This window comes from Danio rerio, chromosome 20 (assembly GCF_049306965.1).
Source record: "Danio rerio strain Tuebingen ecotype United States chromosome 20, GRCz12tu, whole genome shotgun sequence".
Taxonomy (NCBI): Eukaryota; Metazoa; Chordata; class Actinopteri; order Cypriniformes; family Danionidae; genus Danio; species Danio rerio.
Window position 1 is genome coordinate 39,276,385 of NC_133195.1, and position 23,901 is coordinate 39,300,285.

Consider the following 23,901-nt stretch of genomic DNA (forward strand, 5'->3'; position numbering starts at 1 on the left):
TTATGCGTCTCCTCACGGTTTGTGTCTCATTTTGTGAGCTTACTGACAACAGTTGTTCACTCCCCTCTTTTTTCCCTGCTCTTCCCTCTGATCTCAGAGCTTCACGACCATTATGAAGCTATTTTTTGAAAAAAAATCTGCGGTAGTCTTGAACCAAAAGAGGGGGGTTTCATAACCCTTTAAAGCGTTCTGCATCTGAACTCTTTAAATATTAAGTCCTTTTTTTAGCTAACAAGCATTTGGCATAAAATAAAAATATAAATTAAAAAAAGATATAATTTTTGTTCTAAGGCTATTTTTGGCTGAACACGCAGAAAGAGCAAAGGTTGTGTGAATTTGTACAAACTTTAACTAAAATAGGAAGGACAGCAACTGTGCTTGCATACATGACAGGGGAACCGCATCTGTGACCTCCATCCCTTGAGCTTGTGCTGAAATATGCATCATAGTGTGCGGCCAATTGTTGTTTCCGCTTCTTCAGCAGCTGGATAGACAAGTCTGTGATGCGCAAGATTTTATGACTAAAGTGATACAGAACACTCTTATTGTTCTGTCATGCTCAAGCACATGCTGTTTTAAGCTTTTATGACTGTCTTTTTTCCCAGTCACAAGAAGAAAATAAAATGATTAAAAAATATTTATGCGTCCATGCGTAACAATCCCTGGAATAGCAGAATTTCCATGATTACGAGAATAACTGTTTTTACCTAAATTTAAAATAATTTCTTGATCATTTATACAACAGTTGTTTTTCTATTCAGGCATGAGTTATTCCCTGTTTATCATACCTTTATATACAAAAATAATGGTAATAAAAAGGTAAGAATAACTTTTGAAGTTTGTTTTGAGGAAGTGAAATGGTTGACCTGCTACTGGTCTGTTTAAATGTTTTGTGTGTGTGTGTTTATATATAGTATACTGCTGAAGTTTTAAAGGTTACATTTGTGGTGAAGAGTGGAGCTTGTGTTTACATTAAGACCATATAAGTAGTATAATGTATCAAATGTTGGAGTTATGGTGGCGTAGTGGATAGCATGATCGTCTCATAGCAAGAAGGTCACTCGTTCGAGCCTCGGCTGGGTCAGTTGGCATTTCTGTGAGTATTTTGCATGTTTTCCCCTCCCACAATCCAAAGACATGTGATATAGGTGAATTGAATAAGCTAAAACTGGCCATAGTGTATGTATGGAAAGGCAAGAGTGTAAGGGTGTTTCCCAGTGTGGGGTTGCAGCTGGAAGGGTATCCGCTGCGTAAAACATATGCTGGATAGGTTGGCGGTTCATTCCAGTTTGGTGACCCCTGATTAAAAGGCACTAAGCCGAAAAGAAAATAATTAAATGAATGAATTAAATGTTTTCAATTGAAATCAATTGTCTTTTTTTTCAAATCCTGTGTGTTACATATAGTTGTTTTTTTTTTTTAAAGTAAGTTTATAAAATGCTTGTCTAGCTTTCACATTCTGAAAGAAAAGAAATGGATTCGAATTATTATTATTAATATTATTATTACTATTATTATCATTACTTTATTTTTTTATTATTATTATTATTCCAGAAAATAAAACAGATTACATAAAACATAGTGGTTCTCTATTTATATATTTATTTAGTTATTTATTAATAAAGCTTCATGTAAAAAAAAATTGTAGTCTATTTAATTATGGGGAATATATGTTATAGACAATTATAATTGTATTTATGTATAAAAGTATTATAATATAATAATATAAAACTGATTATAATATTAAAGTACACAAAAAAATTAGTTAGCAAAATTGTTGCAAACAATTCATGTGTTGAATTTAAACAAATGACATTTTTGTCCAACTTCAATTGTTTAAATTCAGCTCAAATAAATTGTTTACAACCACTTAAAAAGTTTAGTAAATCCAAGCAATCATCTTTGATTTTTTTCAGTGTAATCTAACGAACACTATCTACTTAATATGACATTTTAATATATACATATATATATATATATATATATATATATATATATATATATATATATATATATATATATATATATATATATATATATATATATATATATATATATTAATTATATTAATAGACCGATTATTTGGACGATGTAACGTTTTATACATTTCTTCCTCTCCATGGTGTGAAAATCATACAGTAAGTGTGCTAGTTGCCACATGAGTTCATTAACACTTTGGATCACAAAAAGTGGGCGGGGTTTTACCGAATAGACCTGTCAGCACTTAAGCCAATAGCAGAGAAAACCGTACATGATCGAGTGGATTTCTAAGCCGCCGCTTACTTTGACCGCTCACTCTGTCTCTCCATCACAATGAACTCAAATCCACTATTCTTCTAAATTATCTCTCATTGTTTTTATGTTTGTCCATCCTTTGTTAGTTGAGTGGTATTCCTGAGGACTGTGTCGAAAACAGTCATCACTGTCAAAGTGAGAGAGGAGCCAGACAGAGAGTCCTTCAGCTGAAGCGTTTAGTAACAACGAGGAAACAGTACCGGTACAGTGTGTTATTCACAAAGGTGGATTATGGAGAAGTTGCCTATTTAATTCTAAAACAATTTCCAGACTAGATGGACGTGCACAAATCTGTCGGGATGCTTGAAGAGTCATAGCGAGGTAAGCGTTTCTTTTACAGTGAACAGTAGTGGCAGCAGTATGCGCTTTTTCCATCAGCGTTGTTTTATAGCGTCTGTTTTGGTGATTAGAGTTGTTTACGAGCAGTGTATGTTTGACCACTGGATGCTGTTGTGAAGCGAACGCTTACAAAAAGTAAAGACCGCAAATTAATCATTAATAGGCTATTATTGTTGTTGTTAAAGTTTATGATGGAATATTACATTTTTATACAATACAATGTTGCTATTATAGTTTACAGAGTCGTTGTTGTATTTTACTGATGAAATTGTAATGTTAGTTAATGTATTTTATAACAAACAATGATCAATATACCTGTTAATGCAAATAAATCATTGATTTAATCGCTGTTGTTTAACTTAATAATGGAATATAATTATTTTTATTTAATGCTAATTGTTATACCTTACTGTGCCATTGGAATTTTTGTTGTATTTTACTGATGAAATTGTAAATTACGGGTGAATGATTAATAATAAAGGATATCATTAACGGAGGGGATTAAAAAAATTAAATAATAATAACAATAAGATGACTGACATCCCTAGAAACAACTAATCGCTGTCATTTGTTAGCATACCACAGTTATGGTCCATTAGTTAATGTTATTTAATGTGTTTTATTAATCTATTATACTTTACATTGCCAATGGTTTTTTAGTATTTTACTGATAAAATTGTAAATAACAGTTCAATGCTTATTAATAAAGGATGATATTAACGAAGGGGGTTAAAAAAATAAATAAAAATAAATTAGGCTAGATGAGTGACATCACCAGAGACTACAATTCATAGTCATAGATGAGCATACTAGAGTTATGGTCCATTCATTAATTTCAATTAATGTGTTTTATAACAAACAACGATCAATATATCTGTTAATGCAAATGAAGCACTGATATAATCGTTGTTGTTAAACTTTATAATGGAAGATTTAATTTTTATACAATGTTGCTATTATACTTTACAGTGCTATTGGAATTTTTGTTATTGTTCACTGATGACATTGTAAATAACGGGTGAATGCTTATTAATAAAGGACATTATTAATGGAGGTGATTAATAAATAACAATAAGATAACTGACATCCCAAGAAACAACAATTCGCAGTCATATGTTAGCATACCAAAGTTATGGTCCATGAGTTAATGTTAGTTAATGTGTTTTATTAATCTATTATGCTTCACAGTGCCATTGGAATTTTTGTTGTATTTTAGTGATGAAATTGAAAATAACGGGTGAATGCTTATTAATATGCACATTATTAACGAAGGGGATTTAAACAAAACAAAACAAAAAACAATTTGATGACTGACATCCCCAGAGACTACAAGTCGTTGTCATATATTAGCACACCACAGTTTGGTCCATTCGTTAATGTCAGTTAATGTGTTTTATAACAAACAATGATCAATATATCTGTTAATGCAAATGAAGCACTGTTATAATCGTTGTTGTTAAACTTTATGATGGAATATTTAATTTTTATACAATGTTACTATTATACTTTACAGTGACATTGGAATTTTTGTTGTATTTTACTGATGTAATTGTAAATAACAGGTGAATGCTTATTAATAAAAGACATTATAAACGAAGGCGATTAAAATAAATAAATAAACAACAATTATATGAGTGACATCCCTAGAAACTACAATTCGCAGTCATAAATTAGCACACCACAGTTATGGTCCATTAGTTAATGTCAGTTAATGTGTGTTTTATAACAATCAATGATCAATATATCTGTTAATGCAAATGAAGCATTGATATAATCGTTGTTGTTGAACTATATACTGTAATCTTTACGTTTATACAACTTTACTATTATACTTTACAGTGCCATTTAAATTTTTGTTGTATTTTACTGATGTAATTGTAAATAAGTGGTGAAAGCTTATTAATAAAGGACATTATTAACAAAGGGGATTTAAAAAAAATAATAATTAGATGACTGACATCACTAGAAACTACAATTTACAGTCATAAATTAGCATACCACAGTTATGTAATGTTATGTAATGTGTATTTATACAGCGCATTTATTGTGTATGGCTATGAATCCAAAGCGGTTCACAATCATCAGGGGGGTCTCTCCACACCATTATGGTCCATTAGTTAGTGTTAGTTAATGTGTTTTATAACAGACATTGATCAATATATGTGTTAACGTTTGTCAAAGAAATTAAACATGTTCATTAGCCTTTCATTTAATATTAGCTCCCAGTGTATTAGTTAATATTCCCACACTTAACTTAGGATTTTAAAAATGCATTTGTAAATGTTTATAAACTGTGATGAATAAAGGCTGTACAAGTTTACTCATACATACAGACCATATTTTAAGTGTACACTGTTCCCAATATCAGAGGGGAATAGTAGTTTGATAACAAACTTGTAGAGGTGCATAAAACTAACCTTAAGCTTAAAGTTAACATAAACATAACATATTCCTTAATTTCTGATTGAAATGTGGTTCCAGGCTCAACATAGACGTTATTCCAGGAACATGTCCTACTTGGTGAAATCAGGTTGGCGTTGTCAGAATCGGCAGACATTTGATTAATGATCATTCAGAAATAGTCACTTAGAGAATGTGATAAAGCATGAATGAACATGTAATGGTAAACCAGCTGTTCTTTTCAAATATTTAATAATTTTTCCAAAATTTCAAATCCTTCACATTTTCGACATGCTGTCAGACTAGAAGTGCACTTGTAGAGCAATCCAGTTTGTTGCTTCAACAAAAGAGCAGTTATTTAGCAAATCACACTTCTTTTGTTAGTTCTAAGAGGTTTTGCATTGCACATTGGAGTCATTTTTTAATGGAACTCCAAAGCCAAGGTTTTTGAATTGAATGAAATCCTTAAAATTACAATTGAATGCATCAAGCAATAATCTCTTGGTACATAAGACTGTTATATGAAATCTTATTATGCAGCAGTTTTTTTTAGGAGAGAGGTGTCATGCTTTAGTAACCTCACACATTTTGTAACAGGGGAGTTGCAAAGGCTTTAACTAAAACAAGGATGCAGCATCTCGTGGGAGATGATTTCAAAAGCTGTATGCCACATGAGAATGTAGTGAATACTCATTAATTTAAGCCTTCTGCACTGTTTGTTCTCTGTAAGCTTTAAGGCGACTAACAGTGTGAATAGGAAACTCAATATTTTCCGTCATTTTGAGCTCGCTTTCAGTAGTTTTTTTTATGATTGTCTTCAGCTGTGTTCATTGCCATTCTGCCAAGTAATAACATTCTTCTGATATGATTTTGAAAACTATGTTTATTTATCACTTATTGCTTTATTTAGGGCTTGGTCTGCAGTTGTTGTGAAGAATGTCTTGTCTACTAGTAATCTAAAACATTTTGTATTTTGTATTTATATATCTGCTTTTCAAAAACACCTGATGTGATAGAACAGACAAAAATGACTGTACTGTAATACCCAACAGTCGACTTCATCAAATGAGTGTAGTTAACTCAAAATTGACTGAAAGTTAAATCTACTCATTTTCCTCAAACAGTTTGAGTCGGCTTAACTTATTGGGTTTTACAGTACTCAGTTGGTTTGAGTTCTCTTCATTTATTGGGTTTTACTGTCCTCAAATTGCTTCATTTACTCAAATAGATTAAGTTTACAGTACTCATTAGGATTAGTTTTTTAACTTTAATGGTTTGTTGCAATCGGTTTCCTCAACTGGTTTGAGTTACCTTAATTTTGGGGGTTTTACAGTGTAGAAATGTCTTGAAGTAGCAGTTTTTAAAACATGTTTGTTCAGGACTCGGGATTTATAAGGGAATTAATTAAGTATTTAGGCTTATAATAAAAAAAAGCCCTGACTGAACTGGTGTGTTAGAAGTTATTTTTTAAAATGTTAAATAAAATGATTACAACCTCTTAACTCTGCCCCCCACTTCATGAGTAAATTATATATGCTTATTACAAATAGTTGGGTAAGATCAGGTTTCAGTTATTATTATTTCATTTAAACAAGTACTGAAAACCCTCCCACCTGGTTTTAGCAGCATATATATGCTTTTCTTATCCAGATATACAGTTAAAGTCAGAATTATTAGCCCCTCTGAATTATTAGGCCCCCTGTTTATTTTTTCCCCCAATATCTGTTTGACGGAGAGAAGACTTGTTCAACACATTTTTAGTACAATAATTTTTGACTGGATATTTTTCAAGACACTTCTATACAGCTTAAATTGACATTTAAAGGCTTAACTAGGTTAATTAGGTTAGCTAGGCTATGGGTGCACTGGACAACTCCTGTTCAATTATGTGCATGTGTATAGAGAAGGAAAAACAAACTGGCTTATGTGCGCACAAGATTGGACAGTGCCTTATATTTCTATTGTTTTTTATGTGTCTTTGACCATTAATGACTTGAGTCTTTTGCAGCACTTCTACAAAATCATGCATTTTGTAAAAGCCATATCAAGATAAAATAATTTCAACATTTACATGTAGTGCCGCTCATCAATGTCAGTTCCAAAGCACTAGACCACTCAGAAGAACTCAAAGATGGTTCTGTTTACAGTAGCATGACCGGGGCGGATTTAGTGATTTGGGGGCCCTGAGCAATTCCAGCCATGGAGCCCAAAAGTTCTAAGATGCACTTTTTGTACTTTAATTTATTTTAATTGATTTATTTTGCATTTGTTTTTCTTATATCACTTAATCACTCCTTTTCTGCATTTTGTTTTAATGCAAACTAATAATAACAACATGTAAAGCATCTTGTAAAACTTTTTAAATGATTGGTTTTCTTAAAATGAATTCACAACTAAAAATTATACATAAACTATTTTGTTTTTAAAACTAAATCTTTACCTAAATTTACTGCAGGACTTCTCCATCATTGAGGATGGGTGATACATTTGAGCAGATGTAATAAACGCTAAACATTTATTTTTTAGACACTCATCATACAAAATAGGATAGAAAATGATGTCATATATCATTTATAGGTATTATATATACTTCTAAATATTTATTTGGGGGCCCTCACATTTCCTGGGGCCCCTTAAAGGGCCGCTTATCTTGCTTATTGGTTAAATCCACCCCTAAGCATGACAGCATATCACGACAACATGTCAGAGGATGTTCTTTCCTGAACGCTGAAGACATTCTGTGTGAATATCTAGTTGTTGCACTACCTGGGTCTTTTTTTTTTTTTTTTGTGGCCGAGAAGTTAAGGTGATGGATTTAGTTGCTTTAAGTGAAGTTTATTTAAAAGCTAATTTCGAGAGGATCATGTGCTTGTTATTGATCGCTGCTGGTCCCGCATTAGCTAACACATGACTCACCAATGGGATGATTCCTAACTCATTATAAATAACCAACGTTCTTTACCTCAGTCATCTTCGGGTTGAAGAATCCCCTCTTCCACTCCTACTACTCCTTTCTTTTTCTTGATATGGCAGCACGGCGGCCCAGTGGTTAGGACTGTTAACTCACAGCAAAAACATCACTGGTCTAAGTCTCTAATAGGCCAGTTGACATTTCTGTGCGGAGTTTACATGTTCTCCTCATGCTCGCTTAGGTTTCACCCGGGTTCTCCGGTTTCCTCCTACAGTCCAAAAACTTGCAACATTGGTGAATTGACCTAACTGAATTAGCACCATATAAGAGCTTTTAATCAGCAGTACATTTCTCTGTAGCAATTCCTAATTTGTCATTAGCCATAAATAGCAGGGGAGTTCTCTAGACCTACCCGAGGTCAGACTCCCCTGCCACTCTGCAAACGCAAGGGAGCCCCATGCTCGAGGATCTTATAAGCTCAGGGCTCTCTACCAGGACAGCATGCCAAACACACTTTATAATCAATCATCAGCTAAGTGTGAACTCTTGAAGTTATTTTAGACAAAAGTGTCTGCTAAATGTAAATTTTTTTTTTGGCAAACTCTGGTGACTGGCACATTCGGAATGACTGTATTCATCTAGTATAAGAACTGAACTGTTACCCTGTACTGTGATGGTGCAGGATCAATATTTGTTCTTCTACACTCCTAGTTTGTATAGAAGCATCTCAGATTTTTTAGCAGTTCATCGGTTTTTTGTGTCTTGGTGTATATCAGGCTCTAGAAGGCAGCATTCAGTTTGGAAGCTTTCCAAGAGCGAATTTTCTAGCTCTCTCAGTCAACTTAAAAAGGTCATAAACAAAATTACTTTTTATAATAACATATCCAGAGAATACACTGCAAAAAAATACTTTTCTTTGATGTTTTTGTCTTGTTTAGTCATAGGGCTCTATTTTAACGATCTATGTGCTAAGTCTGAAGCGCAGGGCGCAAAAGCATTAACAGCATATCACTTTTGCTATTTTAAAGACGGAAAAATGCGCTCTGCGTTGAGGCACATGGTCTAACAGGGTTGAGCTTTTTCTTTTAATGAGTTATGGGTGTGTTTTGAGAATAAACCAATCAGAGTCTCATCTCCCATTCCCTTTAAAAGTCAGTTGCGTCGAGCCATGGCGCATTTACTATTTATATGGCGTAAGTGGAAAAACTGATGGCTTCACTAGCGAGAAAACAGTTTAACAGACCATCTGCAGCACGAGGGTAAATAATGAGCCTCCTCCAAACGGCCTCTACTTTTACTTTCTCTCTTCCGCGGATTAGGAAACGGGTGTTGTACATGCAGACATCAATTAGCCTACATAATTAATTTTGTTTGGTAAGCGCAAAGATTTATATCAAAACTATTTCTAAATTCAGTTCTAATTTCCAGAAATTGAATAAATGCACAATAATAAGGAAGTGTGATCAAACAACTGAGTTGTATGCTGTTGTCATGAATAAACAAAAAAAAAGACGAAGAAGACATAAAGGCAATCTTTTTTTTATTTATGTAGAAAGTAATAATTTTGTAATATTTTAATCCTTTATTTATTTTTCATTAGTAAAGATATTTGTGTATTGCTGTACATCCTGCGTGTTTTAAGCAATGTTTAAGCAACGCGCACAACTAAAGTGCTCTGCGCTGGACTTTAGCCCTGCTTTCAGCTGGTCTATTGTGCAGTCTATTTTAGTTCCTCAAAATAGCAAAGCACCAACAATGCACCTTAATTTTCATAGGTGATTTCTAGGTGAAATCACCTATGAGTCTACAAAGTGGCACGAATGAATTTGTTATTTAAACAACGTGGCGGAAAGCGAGAAAATTAGGGTTGCTGATTAGGTTGGTATAAAAATAGCAACACGTCGTAGAAAAATTTATTTATTGCGCCAGATGTATAATAGGGCCCTTAACATCTAAATATTCTTCAATCAAAAAGCATTTTCTTGACAAGCAAAACTCATTGTCTTGATTTAAGAAATAATATGCCAAAATTTTGTCTGTTTTTCTTTAAAACAAGCAAAACAATCTGCCAGTGGGGTAAGCAAACTAATCTAATTTTGAATAGAAAGCAAGATTATTTTTCTTTACCCCATTGGTAGATTATTTTGCTTGTACTCAATTTGCACCCAGTTCCAACACATAATTTCTCAAAACAAGACAACACATTTTACTTGTCTAAAAAATGATTCTTGTTTTAACAATTTGAAGACATTTGGACTAGACACTAGACAAAACCTCTTGGTAAGAAAAGCATTTTTTGCATTGAGTTTGTGTTAATTTCACCTAAACCTGCCAGTCTATTTAACTTCATGTTTACTTACTTATATTTGTAAAATACAAGCAATTTATTCTTATCAAATAAAGTCCTACACATTTTATTTTTTCAGCGTGTTAAGAGAAAAACAGCGGTCGCCTGTTCTGTGATTTGTGACGATTTAATTTGATCCATCTGTGTGATGTTTTGTGATTTTTATCGGAACCTGCAAATAAATTAATGTTTGTGAAGAAAACCCCAGCTATTACAGTAATTGGCAGCCAGATGCCGTTTATGGTGATTGACAGATTGAAAATGTGTATCAGATAAATGTAGGTTGAAAAATCACACACACACAGAATCTCTAATTTATTCCAGTACTATGACCAATTAAAAGACTGATAAATTGAAAGAGAGCCTTTTATTACATTGTTAATGACGAGTTGCATTGTTAAAGGGCCCACCATTAACTACTGGAAACTACTTCTGTGTTTATTAGAGGGCCTGCTAAAGAATACATCGCTAGAACATCTGATTTATATCCATGCTGTTATTTACAACTGCATCCAGTGTGTGAAGTTTAATCATTTCTGAGGTTGTGTTTTCATGCTCCATTTTCTTTAATTCTGCTCATTAACGTTTGTCATGGGAATGCACAAGGACTCATTGTGTATTGATTGTGAATTGAAGGGAGTGTTTTCACATACAGTAGCAATAAGACAGCTTAATCCGGCATGTCAGAACATTGGCAGGAGGTTTTGGAATCATGAATGTCTTGTATATGTCCGCCCTCCAGCTTATGTCTCAAACTGAGTTCAAAAGTTTTTCTGCCTAAGCTTTTAATAATTTTTCCTCCTAATTCTGCAGGAAAGTAATCACACTCCTCAGTAAAGGCCCTAATGGAGAATGAGACCTCCGTCTCCTCGGGATACATCCCACATTACCTCCTTCGAGGGGATCCCTTTGCCTCCAAGCTGTCCAAGGAGGCAGACATAGTGGCAGCGTTCTACATCCTTGTCATCGGTAAGTGTACAATGTGGAAGATTTCATGCATGTGCATTTTTATTGCGATCAAGGATGAATTTGAATTCTAATTTAAAATATTTTACAACAGAATGTCTGGAATGTTTAGTTTGAACAATTATATTTATTCCTTGCTGATAAAATAACAAATAGATTCTCACTTTTGTATCAACAAAACAAACAAAAGGTAAATATATATGAGGGTTTAGTGTCAGTATGCAATCTCTGTTTTATAATTTAAGTGTGTCAGCTCAAGTAATAGAGTAATATACAGTTTATTATTTTTCCCCAATTTCTGTTTAACAAAGACATTTTCAACACATTTTTAAAGAAAACTCATTTCTAATAACTGATTTATTTTTTATTCGCCACGATGACAGTAAATTATATTTGACTAGATACTTTTCAAGACACTTCTATACAGCTTAAAGTTACATTTAAAGGCTTAACTAGGTTAATTAGGTTAACTAGGCAGGTTAGGGTAATTAGGCAAGTTATGTAGACTATCAAAAAATATATAGCTTAAAGGGGCTAATAATTTTGACCTTAAAATGATTCTTTAAAAAATTAAAAACTGCTTTTATTCTAGCCGAAATAAAACAAATAAGACTTTCTTCAGAAGAAAAAATATTATCAGACATACTGTGAAAATTTCCTTGCTCTGTTAAATAAAATCTAGGAAATATTTAAAAAGGAAAAAAATAAAAGGGCGTTTAATAATTTATATTTCAAATGTAATTCTTTATTTTTAACTGCAATAAATAAATAAATAAATAAAAATAAATAAATAAATAAATAAATAAATAAATAACGCTGAAACCGCTGAAAATGCTGAAACACCAATTTCTAGATGAATCCAGTTCAAAGTTGTTAAAGTCAAGCTTCTTCCAGTTGCACTTTTAGTCCTCAAAATCATTACATCCATGAAACATTTATTTATACATTTGTATATTATTGTACAATTAAATTACAGGTGCAGGATGTTTTTTTTTTTTTTTGGATTCAACAGTTTGGAGTGTTCATGGATACGGACAGTCTGAACCATTCCTGATTTTTGCAATATATAAATAAACCAGTTTAGTCAGTTTTCTTATCTTTTTTTTTTTTGTAATTATTTTTTTATTTTATTATATTCAGCGGATAAAATAAAATACTGTATACAAAGACAACTGACTAAACTGATTTAATTATTCCCAAAATTTGGAACTTTAGAACATAAACAATGTCAGGTCAACAGCTAAGGCAAGGCAAGTTTATTTATATAGCACATTTCAAATACAGTTGCAATTCAAAGTGCTTTGCACAAGGTGAGAAAATAAAAACAAATAATAACGGTGATTAAAAATCAGATTAAAATGTGCTAAAAAGATTTTATATATATTATACTGTAGGGTATTATACTTATACTGTATTATATTGCACTGCTCAAAAAATAAAGGGAACACTTGTAGTTACATTGTGCTGTTTTAGTGTTCCTTTTATTTATTTATTTATTTTTTAGTAGTGTAGCAGGGCACAAATTAAGACTTTTTTTGGTTTTGGCCAAATAATAAACAAAGTAATGGGGTTAGACAAACCATTTTTTTACTAACAAAACACAAACCTCTCCTACAAATAAGCACTGGTTGTATGATCGCCAGACCTATGGTTTCTGTGCAGTATTGCCAAAAGTGCCAGGAGTAAAAATGTTACTATTTACCCCACCTGCAGGGCAAGCTGTAACAGACAGAGTTATTTGTAACACATGCTGATAAAGTCAGATTTCCCACAATTATTTTAAATTCAGTTTACATTAAATAGTATATTTACTCAGTACTTAACTCATTTTTTATTTTTCATAGAACAGTGTTTATTTATTTACCTATTGGATAAACACATTCAGACTTATTTGCATTATTATCCATTATTATACAATGCATTAATTTGCATTTTTAGCAATAAAATTATTTTCTTTCAATCCAAAAATATTTTCTATTAAAAATCTTTTTTATATAAAAAGTTTACAGCATTACACTCAAAAATAAAACAAATATTTAGTTTGTTTATTTGGTGTCACCCAGTGTGTGACATGCGGTTTAGCTGAATTGGATAAGCTAAATTATCCATAGTGTATGAGTGTGAATGCTGTGTATGGATGTTTCCCTATGATAGGTTGCAGCTGAAAGGGCATCCGCTATGTAAAACATAAGCTGGCGGTTCATTCCACTGTGGCGACTACTGTGGCGACCCACAGATTTTTAAAAAATAAAATAAAAAATATATAGAGTATAATAAATAAAATTACTTTTAAGCAATAATTATCAATAATTGGCAGGAAGACGTCTGCTATGTTTAACCCCGAGCAAATGCCTTAAAACTGTTACATTTTACCCCCTGTTAATTTGTGCCCTGCACTTAACTGCAGACAGCAAGATTGCTGCAGACATCAAAATGCCAACACCAAATAACATGTCTGTAAAATAACAGCTGGACAATCATGAATAACCTCTGCCAGTAAAATCTGAGATAAATGGTTTTGCAATCAGATTTATCCTCTTACCTGTACATATAACAGTCTTGTACAAGAACCAATTTACTTTAACGTCATGCTGGTAGGTAAGACCACATTACTAATGAACACTATTGGGAGTAGACACTTATACGACATAATAATATTTAAAGCAATGAGTCCAAACCCTGATGCTTGATTATACATTCAAAGACCAACACAATCTCACGGCAATTCATAACTTTTTCATTTAGTGGCTAATTCGTATGTATTCGTACGATCTAATTCGTACTGTTTAGTACGATTTGCTTATCCCCCAATGACGGTTGGGGTTGGGGGTGGGGTTAGGTGCCACACCTCCTTTTTAAAATCGTACCATTTCGTACGACTGAACTCCACTAAACTGGCAAAACGTAAAATACTTAAGTTTTCTCGTGAGATCAGGCTGTCAAAGACTTGAACATGTTATATGGATTTAATAAGGCTGCTTTTGAAAAAAGTCTGTGCACACTTTGCACGAAGAGAAATTATTTGGCATGAGATGTACTTGTCGATTGAGATTTGGCTTTTCACATAGAAACCCTGATTATTCCATTCTGTTATTATTGAGAATTGTATTGAGATTCTTGTAGTATTTTACAGCTTTGACTCTCAAACATTAGAATTCCGCGTATTAGGTTGCTGAAACTTATTATTAGAAGAATGCACACCTAGCATACATGCTTTTATTGCCACGCATGCCGTTGTCCATATTAGATCATTTGTCTTGTTTGTGGTGTGTTAACATGCTCAGGGTTTTGAATAAGTGCATTTGTTTAATTTTCGAGGATGGTTTTTAACGATTAACTATAGTAGCCTATGGAAATATAAAATATATAACCACATTATGGAGTTTTTTAGTTGCTGAGAATAATGTTGGGTTCACTTCAAATGCGAAGCTTGCTGTGGTTTACTCACTGGATTTTTCTGTTATATGAACTTGTGTGGTAGATGCGATTGAGGCAAATCCACATTGCTCTGAGCAATTTGATTAAGCACATTGAGTCAATTGCACTGTGTGCCAACAGTTGACCTCTATGGGCACATTTGCTTAGACTTTTTAATTTACTCATGCAGATACTTATTGCAATTATAAATTTCATTTGTTCTGAACCCAGCATGAGGCTATATTTTTACTTGAGACACACTCCTGATCACACTATGGGCCCTATCATACACCCGGCGCAATGTGATGCAAGGCATGACGCAATAGTTTTTTGCTAGTTTCAGCTTGGCGCAAGAGTTGTTTTGAGGTGTTGCGCCATGGTGTTTAAATAGCAAATGCATTTGAGCTCATATGTGCGCCCATAGGCGTTCTGGTCTAAAAAGGAAGGCGTTCTAAGGCACATTGCTGTCACGTTGCTATTTTGAGAATCTATAATAGATTTTTCAATAGACCAAAACAAACCCAGTCTAAAGTCCAGCGCAGAGTTGCGCCTCCCTTATATACTGCTTAATACACCCAAGGTGTAGATCAATAAGCAAATATCTTTACATATGAAAAAGAATTAAAATATTAAGGATATATATATATATATATATATATATATATATATATATATATATATATATATATATATATATATAGGATATAATAAGGATATGTAGGATATAAATATAAAGGATTAAAATATTAAAAAACATTATTTTCTAGCCTACATAAATATAAAAAAAACATACTTAGTCTCAAGCCTTCTTCATCTTGGGAGGCTTTTTCAGTTCATTCAATTTGCTTTTGTATAATGTTATTATCATTTGCAGTATTATTTATTATATCCATATTTATATTTGTTTTATTAAAAAACAAGCTTAGATTTGCCCACCTGTCAGGTTTTAGACCATATGGGGCACAGCATGTGTATTTGGATATAACTCAGTTGCTTGACCACACTTCTTTATTATTGTTCATTTATTCGTTTGCTGGAAATTAGAACTGAATTAAGAAATAGTTTTGAAACAAATCTTTGCGCTTAACAAACAAAATCAATTATTTATAGGCTAATTGATGTCTGTGCGTACAAGCTTTCCCTATCCACGAGAGCGAAAGTGAAAGTAGATGATATATCTCTCATTCTCGTGCTGTAGATGCTCTGTTTAACTGTTTTCTTGCTTGTGAAATGCTCAGTTTTTCCACTTCCACTTACTATACGTCATGTAAATAGCAAATGTGCCATGGCATGACGCTACTGGCTCTTAAAGGGAATGGAAGATGAGACTCTAATTGTTTTATTCTCAAAACACACCTATAACTCATTAAGAAAATAAACTCAACCCTTTTAGACCATGCGCCACGTCGCAAAGCGGATTTTCCCGTCCTTAAATTAGCAAAAATGCGTTCTGACACGCCCTGAAAGCGTTTGCGCTTTGCGCATTGCGCTCTACGCATATACTGTCAAAACAGAGCCCTATGTGTTTTAATAGCCTTTTTGCGCTTTTGCAGTGGTCTTTTTGTGGCTGCATTCATAGTGCCAAAGAAATCCAGTAAATTTGTTTTTGGAAATTGTTTTGCCTCTGAAAGGGATTGAAAGTTGACAAGATCAGGATGTTTTAGACTTTTTATGTTGACCATTTGTAATCAACAAAAATATATATATTAATACTAGCTGTAAACAGGACTGAGGTACATTTATATCGATTCTAGTCCTGATTCTAACTTCTATCACAAACAGACAGCATTTGAGATATTTTCCGGCTATCTGTTCAATCCCCAGTGTGATAAAGTTTTCCATTGGATTCAAATGAATCATCACTAAAATTTCTACCAGTTGCCTATCCTACACAGCCTGCTCCCTAGGAAAGATTAGTCTGGTTTGATTACTATTGGCTTTAAGATCAAATTCTCTTAAAGGCAGACAGTCTTTAACGATATCTTTACTGTTCATTGCTGAAATGGTGAGCAATTATAGAAGCTGATTACCCACGGAGATTCTCTGCATTATACTGTCCTCTTGTGCACTAGGAAATTGGAAATTGTTTTTCAATGTTTGATATATTTGAAGATGGAAGAAAAGTGTCTAAGTAAAGTATCTTCTGTCTATATCAGCTAAGCCAGTATCAGGAGCGCCGATTAGGATGATACTACACACAGGGGGCCCAATAGAAGCCCATGCTTTGAGGCATATTGGAATTTAAATTGCCTCATCATACAAATAATCTATTAGGACACAGACAATAATGAAAGCACCCCTCTGTGCCAAGAGCGTGTGCCTGAGGTGTCCCCATAAGATGTTTGCAAAATATTCGAAAACACGGCACCTCACAGTCCGTTTCTGAACTTTGTGCATCGTTTAGGTAGATGGCAAGGCTAAAGAGATGACGCAGCCAAAATCAGGAATTCAGGAGAACAAATGATCAAAGAAAAGCATGAAAAAGAGAAAAGAGTGAGATGGGGAAGACAGACAAACAAAGGTGACTATGTTATTAGTCTTAATAATGCTGATTTAAGGATTATTCATATGAAATATGTCAAATTAAAATGAGTTTTCATTCATTCAATTCTGTCTAAACAACAAGGTTACCAGTTTAATAAATTGTTAGATAACAGAAAGCTAATTTCATAAGCAAAAACAAAAAAGATTATGGGTTACACAGAGTAAAATTTACTCAGTTCAGAGAGTATTTGGTCCCTTTTACCCAACAGGCTGGTAACAGGCTTTACTTTTACTCTTTACTCCTTTCATTCATGGATATGGAAGCAATGTTTTATACACTCCACTGAAGACATCCTTCAGCCTACATATTTCATTTCGTTTGTTAACCGCAAAGATTTGTTTGTTTCAAAACTATTTCTAAATTAAGTTAAGTAAATGAACAATAATAACAAAGTGTGGTGAAGAAACACAGAGTTATATCCAAACACACATCATATTCTTATTCTTATACTTGATGCATACGTCTCTAAAACCCGACTGGTGGACAAATCTAAACTTGTTTTTTAAGCAACAAAATATAAACAAATTATACTGCTAATAATAATAACATTGTACAAATGTAAGTTGTCATGAATAAACTGAAAAGGCCCCCAGACATGAAGAAGGCATGGAGGCAGTGGTTTTTCTATCTGTGTAGTAAATAATATTTTGTAACATTTTAATCCTTTTTTTTTCATTTGTAAAGATATTTGGATATTGCTGTATGTCCTGTGTGTATTAAGCAATGTGTAAGCATTTGAACCCGCATATTGCATGACTATAATTAATCTCAATCATAAAGTCATCTAGAGCATTTAGCAGTAAATAGTTTTGATGTTTTGTGACCATATGGCTGGTTACACTTTTACTTCACTGAACGTTTATTTTAGGTTTATGCACCCTGTAGCCACATGTATGACTGTAACTCTAAAGAATATAGACGTTTAATTAGTTTTAAAGCACTTTTAAACACATTACAAATGTACATTTGCCATAGAGTTACAGTGCTTTCATCAAATATATGCAGGATTAAAAAAAAATTAAAAAAACATGGTTTTTTTTTTTTTTTTGGCAAAAGAATTATGGCTAGTAATTTTCTTAAATTTGCAACTAGCCTAAATTTCTATGTGTTAAAAATTGCTTAAAATATTATATGCATTTTTTGAGGCAATTTCTTATTACAGGTCTTAATTGATTTTTATTTTATATGCCGCTCCAAATCAGAATAAAATTTAAAAAATGCATGATCTTTCAAAGAGAGTGATTGCTACAGAATGCCCAGTATGCATAGCATTATAATAAAGTATTCAGATGTTTTGTCAATGACATGCCTTTTGTAAAAAATGTAATTGAATAATTCTTAGCATAAATAAATCTTTTGTTCAGCACAATATTTATTCTGGTCATCCATTTTTAACTATAATATTTAGTCAATGCAAAGAAGGACTTTTTAATGGGGACAGTTTGTCTTGAAATCCAACATCCTTGACATTCCAGTCAAGTTGTTTTCTTTGCAGGCATTTTCATTTGGTTTTCATTTAACCCAAAAAGCAGTGTTAAGGTTAAATGACCGAATTCACATTGTTTTGTATCAAAAGATTATCCAAAAGGTGTTGCGATACTTCTGAAGTTTTTATTAGTTTTTTCAATAGTGTATGGACTCTTCCAGCACACAAACCATAAACACAGTATAGCTGCTAGTAATATTAAAGTGCATGATCCATGCACATCGATTCATAATCATATGAGTACAGCAGACAACAAGAGTTCATTCAATAGTCACATGAAATAAACATCAGTCAGCTGACACAACAGGCCAAGATGTCAAATTGTGCACACAGTGTTCTCAGCTTCAGACAGATGATGTTCAGAATGTGGATATTATGGATTCATTGTAAAGAGGATTATGGGTCATAAATGTTGTCTTTAATCTAATTCACTGATAATGCTTTTTCAGCACACTACAATCTTGGTCAAAACAAAAATATCATGAATGGAAACCTTGTGTTGTTTGAGTGTTCGTGGCTGTAACCAGGAAAGACTAATTATCTCACTTCTCTTTCATTATGAGGATTTTATTTTTAGAATAACCAGCAACCTTTGACTCTTTAAAAAAGTACAAGTCTTATTATAAAGTCATTGTAATTCAAGGTATACTCACACACACACACACACACACCTGAGTGGTCACTAACAGATAGAAAATTATTTAATTCTCCAAAAATAACATTGTTATGGTAAGTTTCATGAGTAAAAAAAAAGGGGTAAAAACAGAAATTACATGACCAATAAAAAAAACTGTGTAAAACTTTTCACTCTCATAAAGAGAAGTTTCTAACCATTTACAGAAGGTTTTGGTTAAAAAACTTTTTTATGCAGTATTTGCAGTTTTATATGCAGTATATATATATATATATATATATATATATATATATATATATATATATATATATATATATATATATATAWAAATATATATATATATATATATATATATATATATATATATATATATATATATATATATATATATATATATATATATATATATATATATATGATTCTTTGAATTCCAACTGACCTTGAATATTTAAACGTTATACTGATTGTAAATGCATTATGAGGGATAAAGAATTTCAAAACAGCTTCAAATTAATCTCAGTAAATACCAACATCTACTTCTTCTTCTTATTTAGAATTAATTGCATTTTTGTCTAAACATGCTCGAACATCCACAAAAAGCACATTTGTTAATGGAAATGGGTGTGGGGAAATGGCTCGATAGTGCCCCCTATTCACATTTGACGAACTGGCCCCCGAACTACATTTCACGCACACATACGAACATTGGCACACACATCTTACATGCCAATATTTTCAAAAAAGACTCTTGGAGCAAATTCTCTTAACATCTTCTGTCATTTTCATTTCCAGACTTTGTCCAAAATTGGGTAATGTCATCTTAAGGCCTTGGGGATAAGTTAAATTGCAAAAAAAAAAAAAAATAATAATAAATTAGTTAAAATTCACACATTTGACAACAGTCCCTATCTGAACATGTTTATGCCAATATCAAGTTACAGTTATAGTGCCACCTGCTGCCAACAGGGATAGACATGTTTTACAGTGTAAAAAACTCCTCCAAGAAATTTTATCAGATCGAATCCAAGTTTTGTCCTTGAATCTTTGTATTACTAATCATTCATTTTCTTTTCGGCTTAGTCCATTTATTAATCTGGGGTTCGCCATTTTAAATGAACCGCCAACTTATTCAGCATATGTTTTACGCAGTGGATGCCCTGTCAGCAACCCATCACTTGGAAACACCCATACACTACGGACGATTTAGCTTACCCAATTCACTGGACATCAATGTTTGGACTACTGGTGGGAATCGGAGCACTCAGAGAAAACCCAAGGGAGCCAGAGAGAACTTGCAAACAATTTTTTTTTTACAGTTCACATTGAATACAATTTTTATTTATTTAATTGTTTTTTTTTTATTTAATTTTAAAGATTACTCTGAATTTAAAAAATGCACTATTCATTCAATTATTTTCTTTTTGGCTTAGTCCCTTTATTAATCCAGGGTCACCACAATGGAATGAACCGCCAACTTATTTAGCACATGTTTTACGCAGCAGATGCCAGCCGCAACCCATCTCTGGGAAACATCCATACACACTCATTCACATTCATACACTATGGACAATTTAGCCTACCTAATTCACCTGTACCGCATGTCTTTGTGTGGGGAAAACCGGAGCACCCGGAAAAACCCCACATTTGAACGCAGGGAGAACATGCAAACTTCACACAGAAAGGTCAACTGACCCAGCCTAGGCTCAAACCAGCAACCTTCTTGCTGTGAGGCGACAGCACTACCTACTGCGACACTGCGTCACCTATTTATTTATTTATTTAAATTCAATTTTATTTGACAAATCACACTGAATAAAAAATTGCAGTAATATTAATATTTTATTTTATTTAATATTTATACAGTTTTGTATCATTATTATTAATATTAATAAAAAAAAATATTTAACAACATTTTTTTTTAATTCATTGTACAGATCACACTGAATAACAAAATCCAGTAAATATTTAATTTTATTTTCAACCAAATCAGTAAACAGTTTCTGTGGATAATGTTAAATTGTGAAGATCTAGAGTTTTTGTTCCATGGCGGACTGTCAAAGTTCAGTATATCGCCATGGAGGAGGAAGAGCTCAAAACTCAGCCAAATGTCCGATCTTCCTGAAAATTCACGTGTTCGATGAGATTCCTCTCCTAAAGACATATCAAATCACTTTTATTGTAAACAGAGCGTCGTTAAAGAACTCAAAGTCCGGTCTTTGAGTAAAACACACAAAGTGAAGTTTAATTTTAAACTAATTTCGAGAGGCGCGTGTGCTCATGATTTACCCAGCTGGTCCACATTAGCTGATTATGATCCTCCAATCAAAGGATCCCAAATCACTATATATATCCTCATTTCCTTTCTACAACTATCTTCGTCTGGAAGAAACCCCCCTCCTCCCCTTCTTCCTCCTTTATTCAGAATTGGCGGCACGGTGGCCCAGTGACTAGCACTGTTGACTCACAGCAAGAATACCAATGGTGTTGGGTCCTCGCTGAGCCATCTGGTATTTCTGTGTGGAGTTTGCATGTTCTACCCGTGTCTGCGTGGGTTTCCCTCGGGTTCCCCGGTTGCCTCCCACCATCCAAATGTGCTCTATATTATAGATAAAATAAGCCTAAACCTTTTTTATAATGTCTTACTCTCAGGAAGTTCGCCTTGGCCTCAGCAGCGGGGGAGTTTGAGATAGACCTGAGCTCAATCTCCACTCGCCCTGCAAAAGGGGGGAGCCCTGGGCTCGAGGATCCCTTGAGCTCAGGGCTCTCTCCCGGGACAGCATGCCAAACAAGCAATGTATAAATCATGAGCTAAGTGTGAACTCTTGAAACAACAAAGTTTGCTGGGAGCTCGCAACTTGGCGGCCATGCTCGGTGCCATCTTTATGACGTATGATCTACATGCAAATATTAAGTTATAGCCATTTGCCACCTGCTGACAGAAAGAAGTTTGACATAATATGTTGATTTTCTCAGGAGTTTTTTTTATTTATCAGCTTAAATTATTATTATCCATTGTTCTCTGTTATCCTGAGGCCACTGGGCAGCGGTGAGCACGGGTGCGAGGTCCCTTTCATCGCTGCTTGCAGCTTTCATGTTTTGATTATTTTTCCTTCAGATATTTTGGATTTTGTGTACATGTACAGATTTGTAAGGAAACATGCAGTATTAAATTATTAAAGTATTAAAATCTAAATTTTTCTATTTTTACAGGTATCTTGTCAGCCACTGGAAATGGCTATGTCATGTACATGACCTTCAAGCGGAAAACAAAGTTAAAGCCACCAGAGATCATGACACTCAATCTAGCTATATTCGACTTTGGCATATCAGGTGAGTTTGCATTAGTTCATCACATGCATGAAAATAAATGTATATTTCTAAAGCGGAATTACTAGTGGACAAGTGCAATTACTTATTACTAATAGGATCTCTGAAAGAATGATAGGATGCTGTCTGTTGGAGTGCCTACAGTATGTTTGGTTGTGTGTCGATGATATACAGCTTTCAATGTGTAGTCTATATAGGTTGTACTGTGTCACTTTGGGCATTGTGTTCTGGTGTGACAGTAAATCAGCCAAGGTTATCCAGTGCTGCCTCTTCCATGACATGTGTCAATGGCCTTCTGGCTGATTTACTGTTGGCTGTTATTGAAATGCACTTGTATAAATCATACACTTATATTTGAGCCACAAGGTTGCAAAAGTCTTCAAAACATCAAATTCCTCTGCATCTTGTTTTTTTTCAGCTGTCATGAACGCAAGCTTCTGGCGTTTTGTTTGTTATGTAATATAGGTGTTATTATATTGCTAAAACAAACTTAGTTGTTAATATTCATTTTTATTAGCATTTCAGTAAGGGAATGATACATATTATGTGAATTAATGCTCAAAATTCCTACCTATTTTTGGTTGTTTTTTTCATTTATATGTTTAGATTAATTTTTGTGCTAACTTCATTTTGGACCCAGGTATGTGTGGAGTATTTGAGTCAAACAAATCTGCTTTTCAACTCTTGTGAAGAGATATAAAATTGGGTATCATCAGAATAACAGTGGAAATTAAAACATGTTTTTTTTTTTTTAATGATATAACTCTCACTAACATTCCTTTGAATAAGTCCCTTCTTTATTAAGGGTCACCACGGGAATGTGGCAGCAGATGTCATCTATTGATTTAGCATAGATGCTATTAATTTGGAGGAGTTAATTAATTAAGATAGTTCTTATATTGTGGAAGTCTGAGATTCATTTGACTATATATCTATTTTGTTGAAACACCTGCTCTTAACCTGACTTTTAATCAATCAATTGGTGTTAGAAATAGCTCATATGAAAAGCTACAACCCTCCCAAATGATGTTTAATGCACTGAAATAAATTAGTTTCACTGAAAAAAGATTGATCATTCAATCAAGACAGAAATTTCAGTATTCAGGAAACAAATTTACAGCAAAGACAAAAATACATCAGCAAATTAACTAGTGGTACTGTGAGATCCAATCTAATATCTTGTATGACTTCCATGAGCTTAAAGGACTACATTCAGGCGGTTTGGCAAGGATTC

At 33.3% G+C, this 23,901-nt stretch overlaps 1 protein-coding gene across 7 annotated transcripts in view; it reads left to right on the plus strand.

Moving 5' to 3' along the window:
- Positions 1-23,901, plus strand: part of opn5 (opsin 5) — a 54,683-nt gene that overhangs the window by 16,932 nt on the left and 13,850 nt on the right. For 5 of the 7 annotated variants that reach the window (XM_073932878.1, XM_073932876.1, XM_073932879.1 and 2 more), the window contains 3 exons: positions 2,382-2,616; positions 11,106-11,261; positions 22,551-22,670. In XM_073932878.1, coding sequence (XP_073788979.1) covers positions 11,138-11,261; positions 22,551-22,670 — 244 coding nt within the window. In that variant the 5' untranslated portion in view covers positions 2,382-2,616; positions 11,106-11,137. 7 annotated transcript variants of the gene reach the window in all.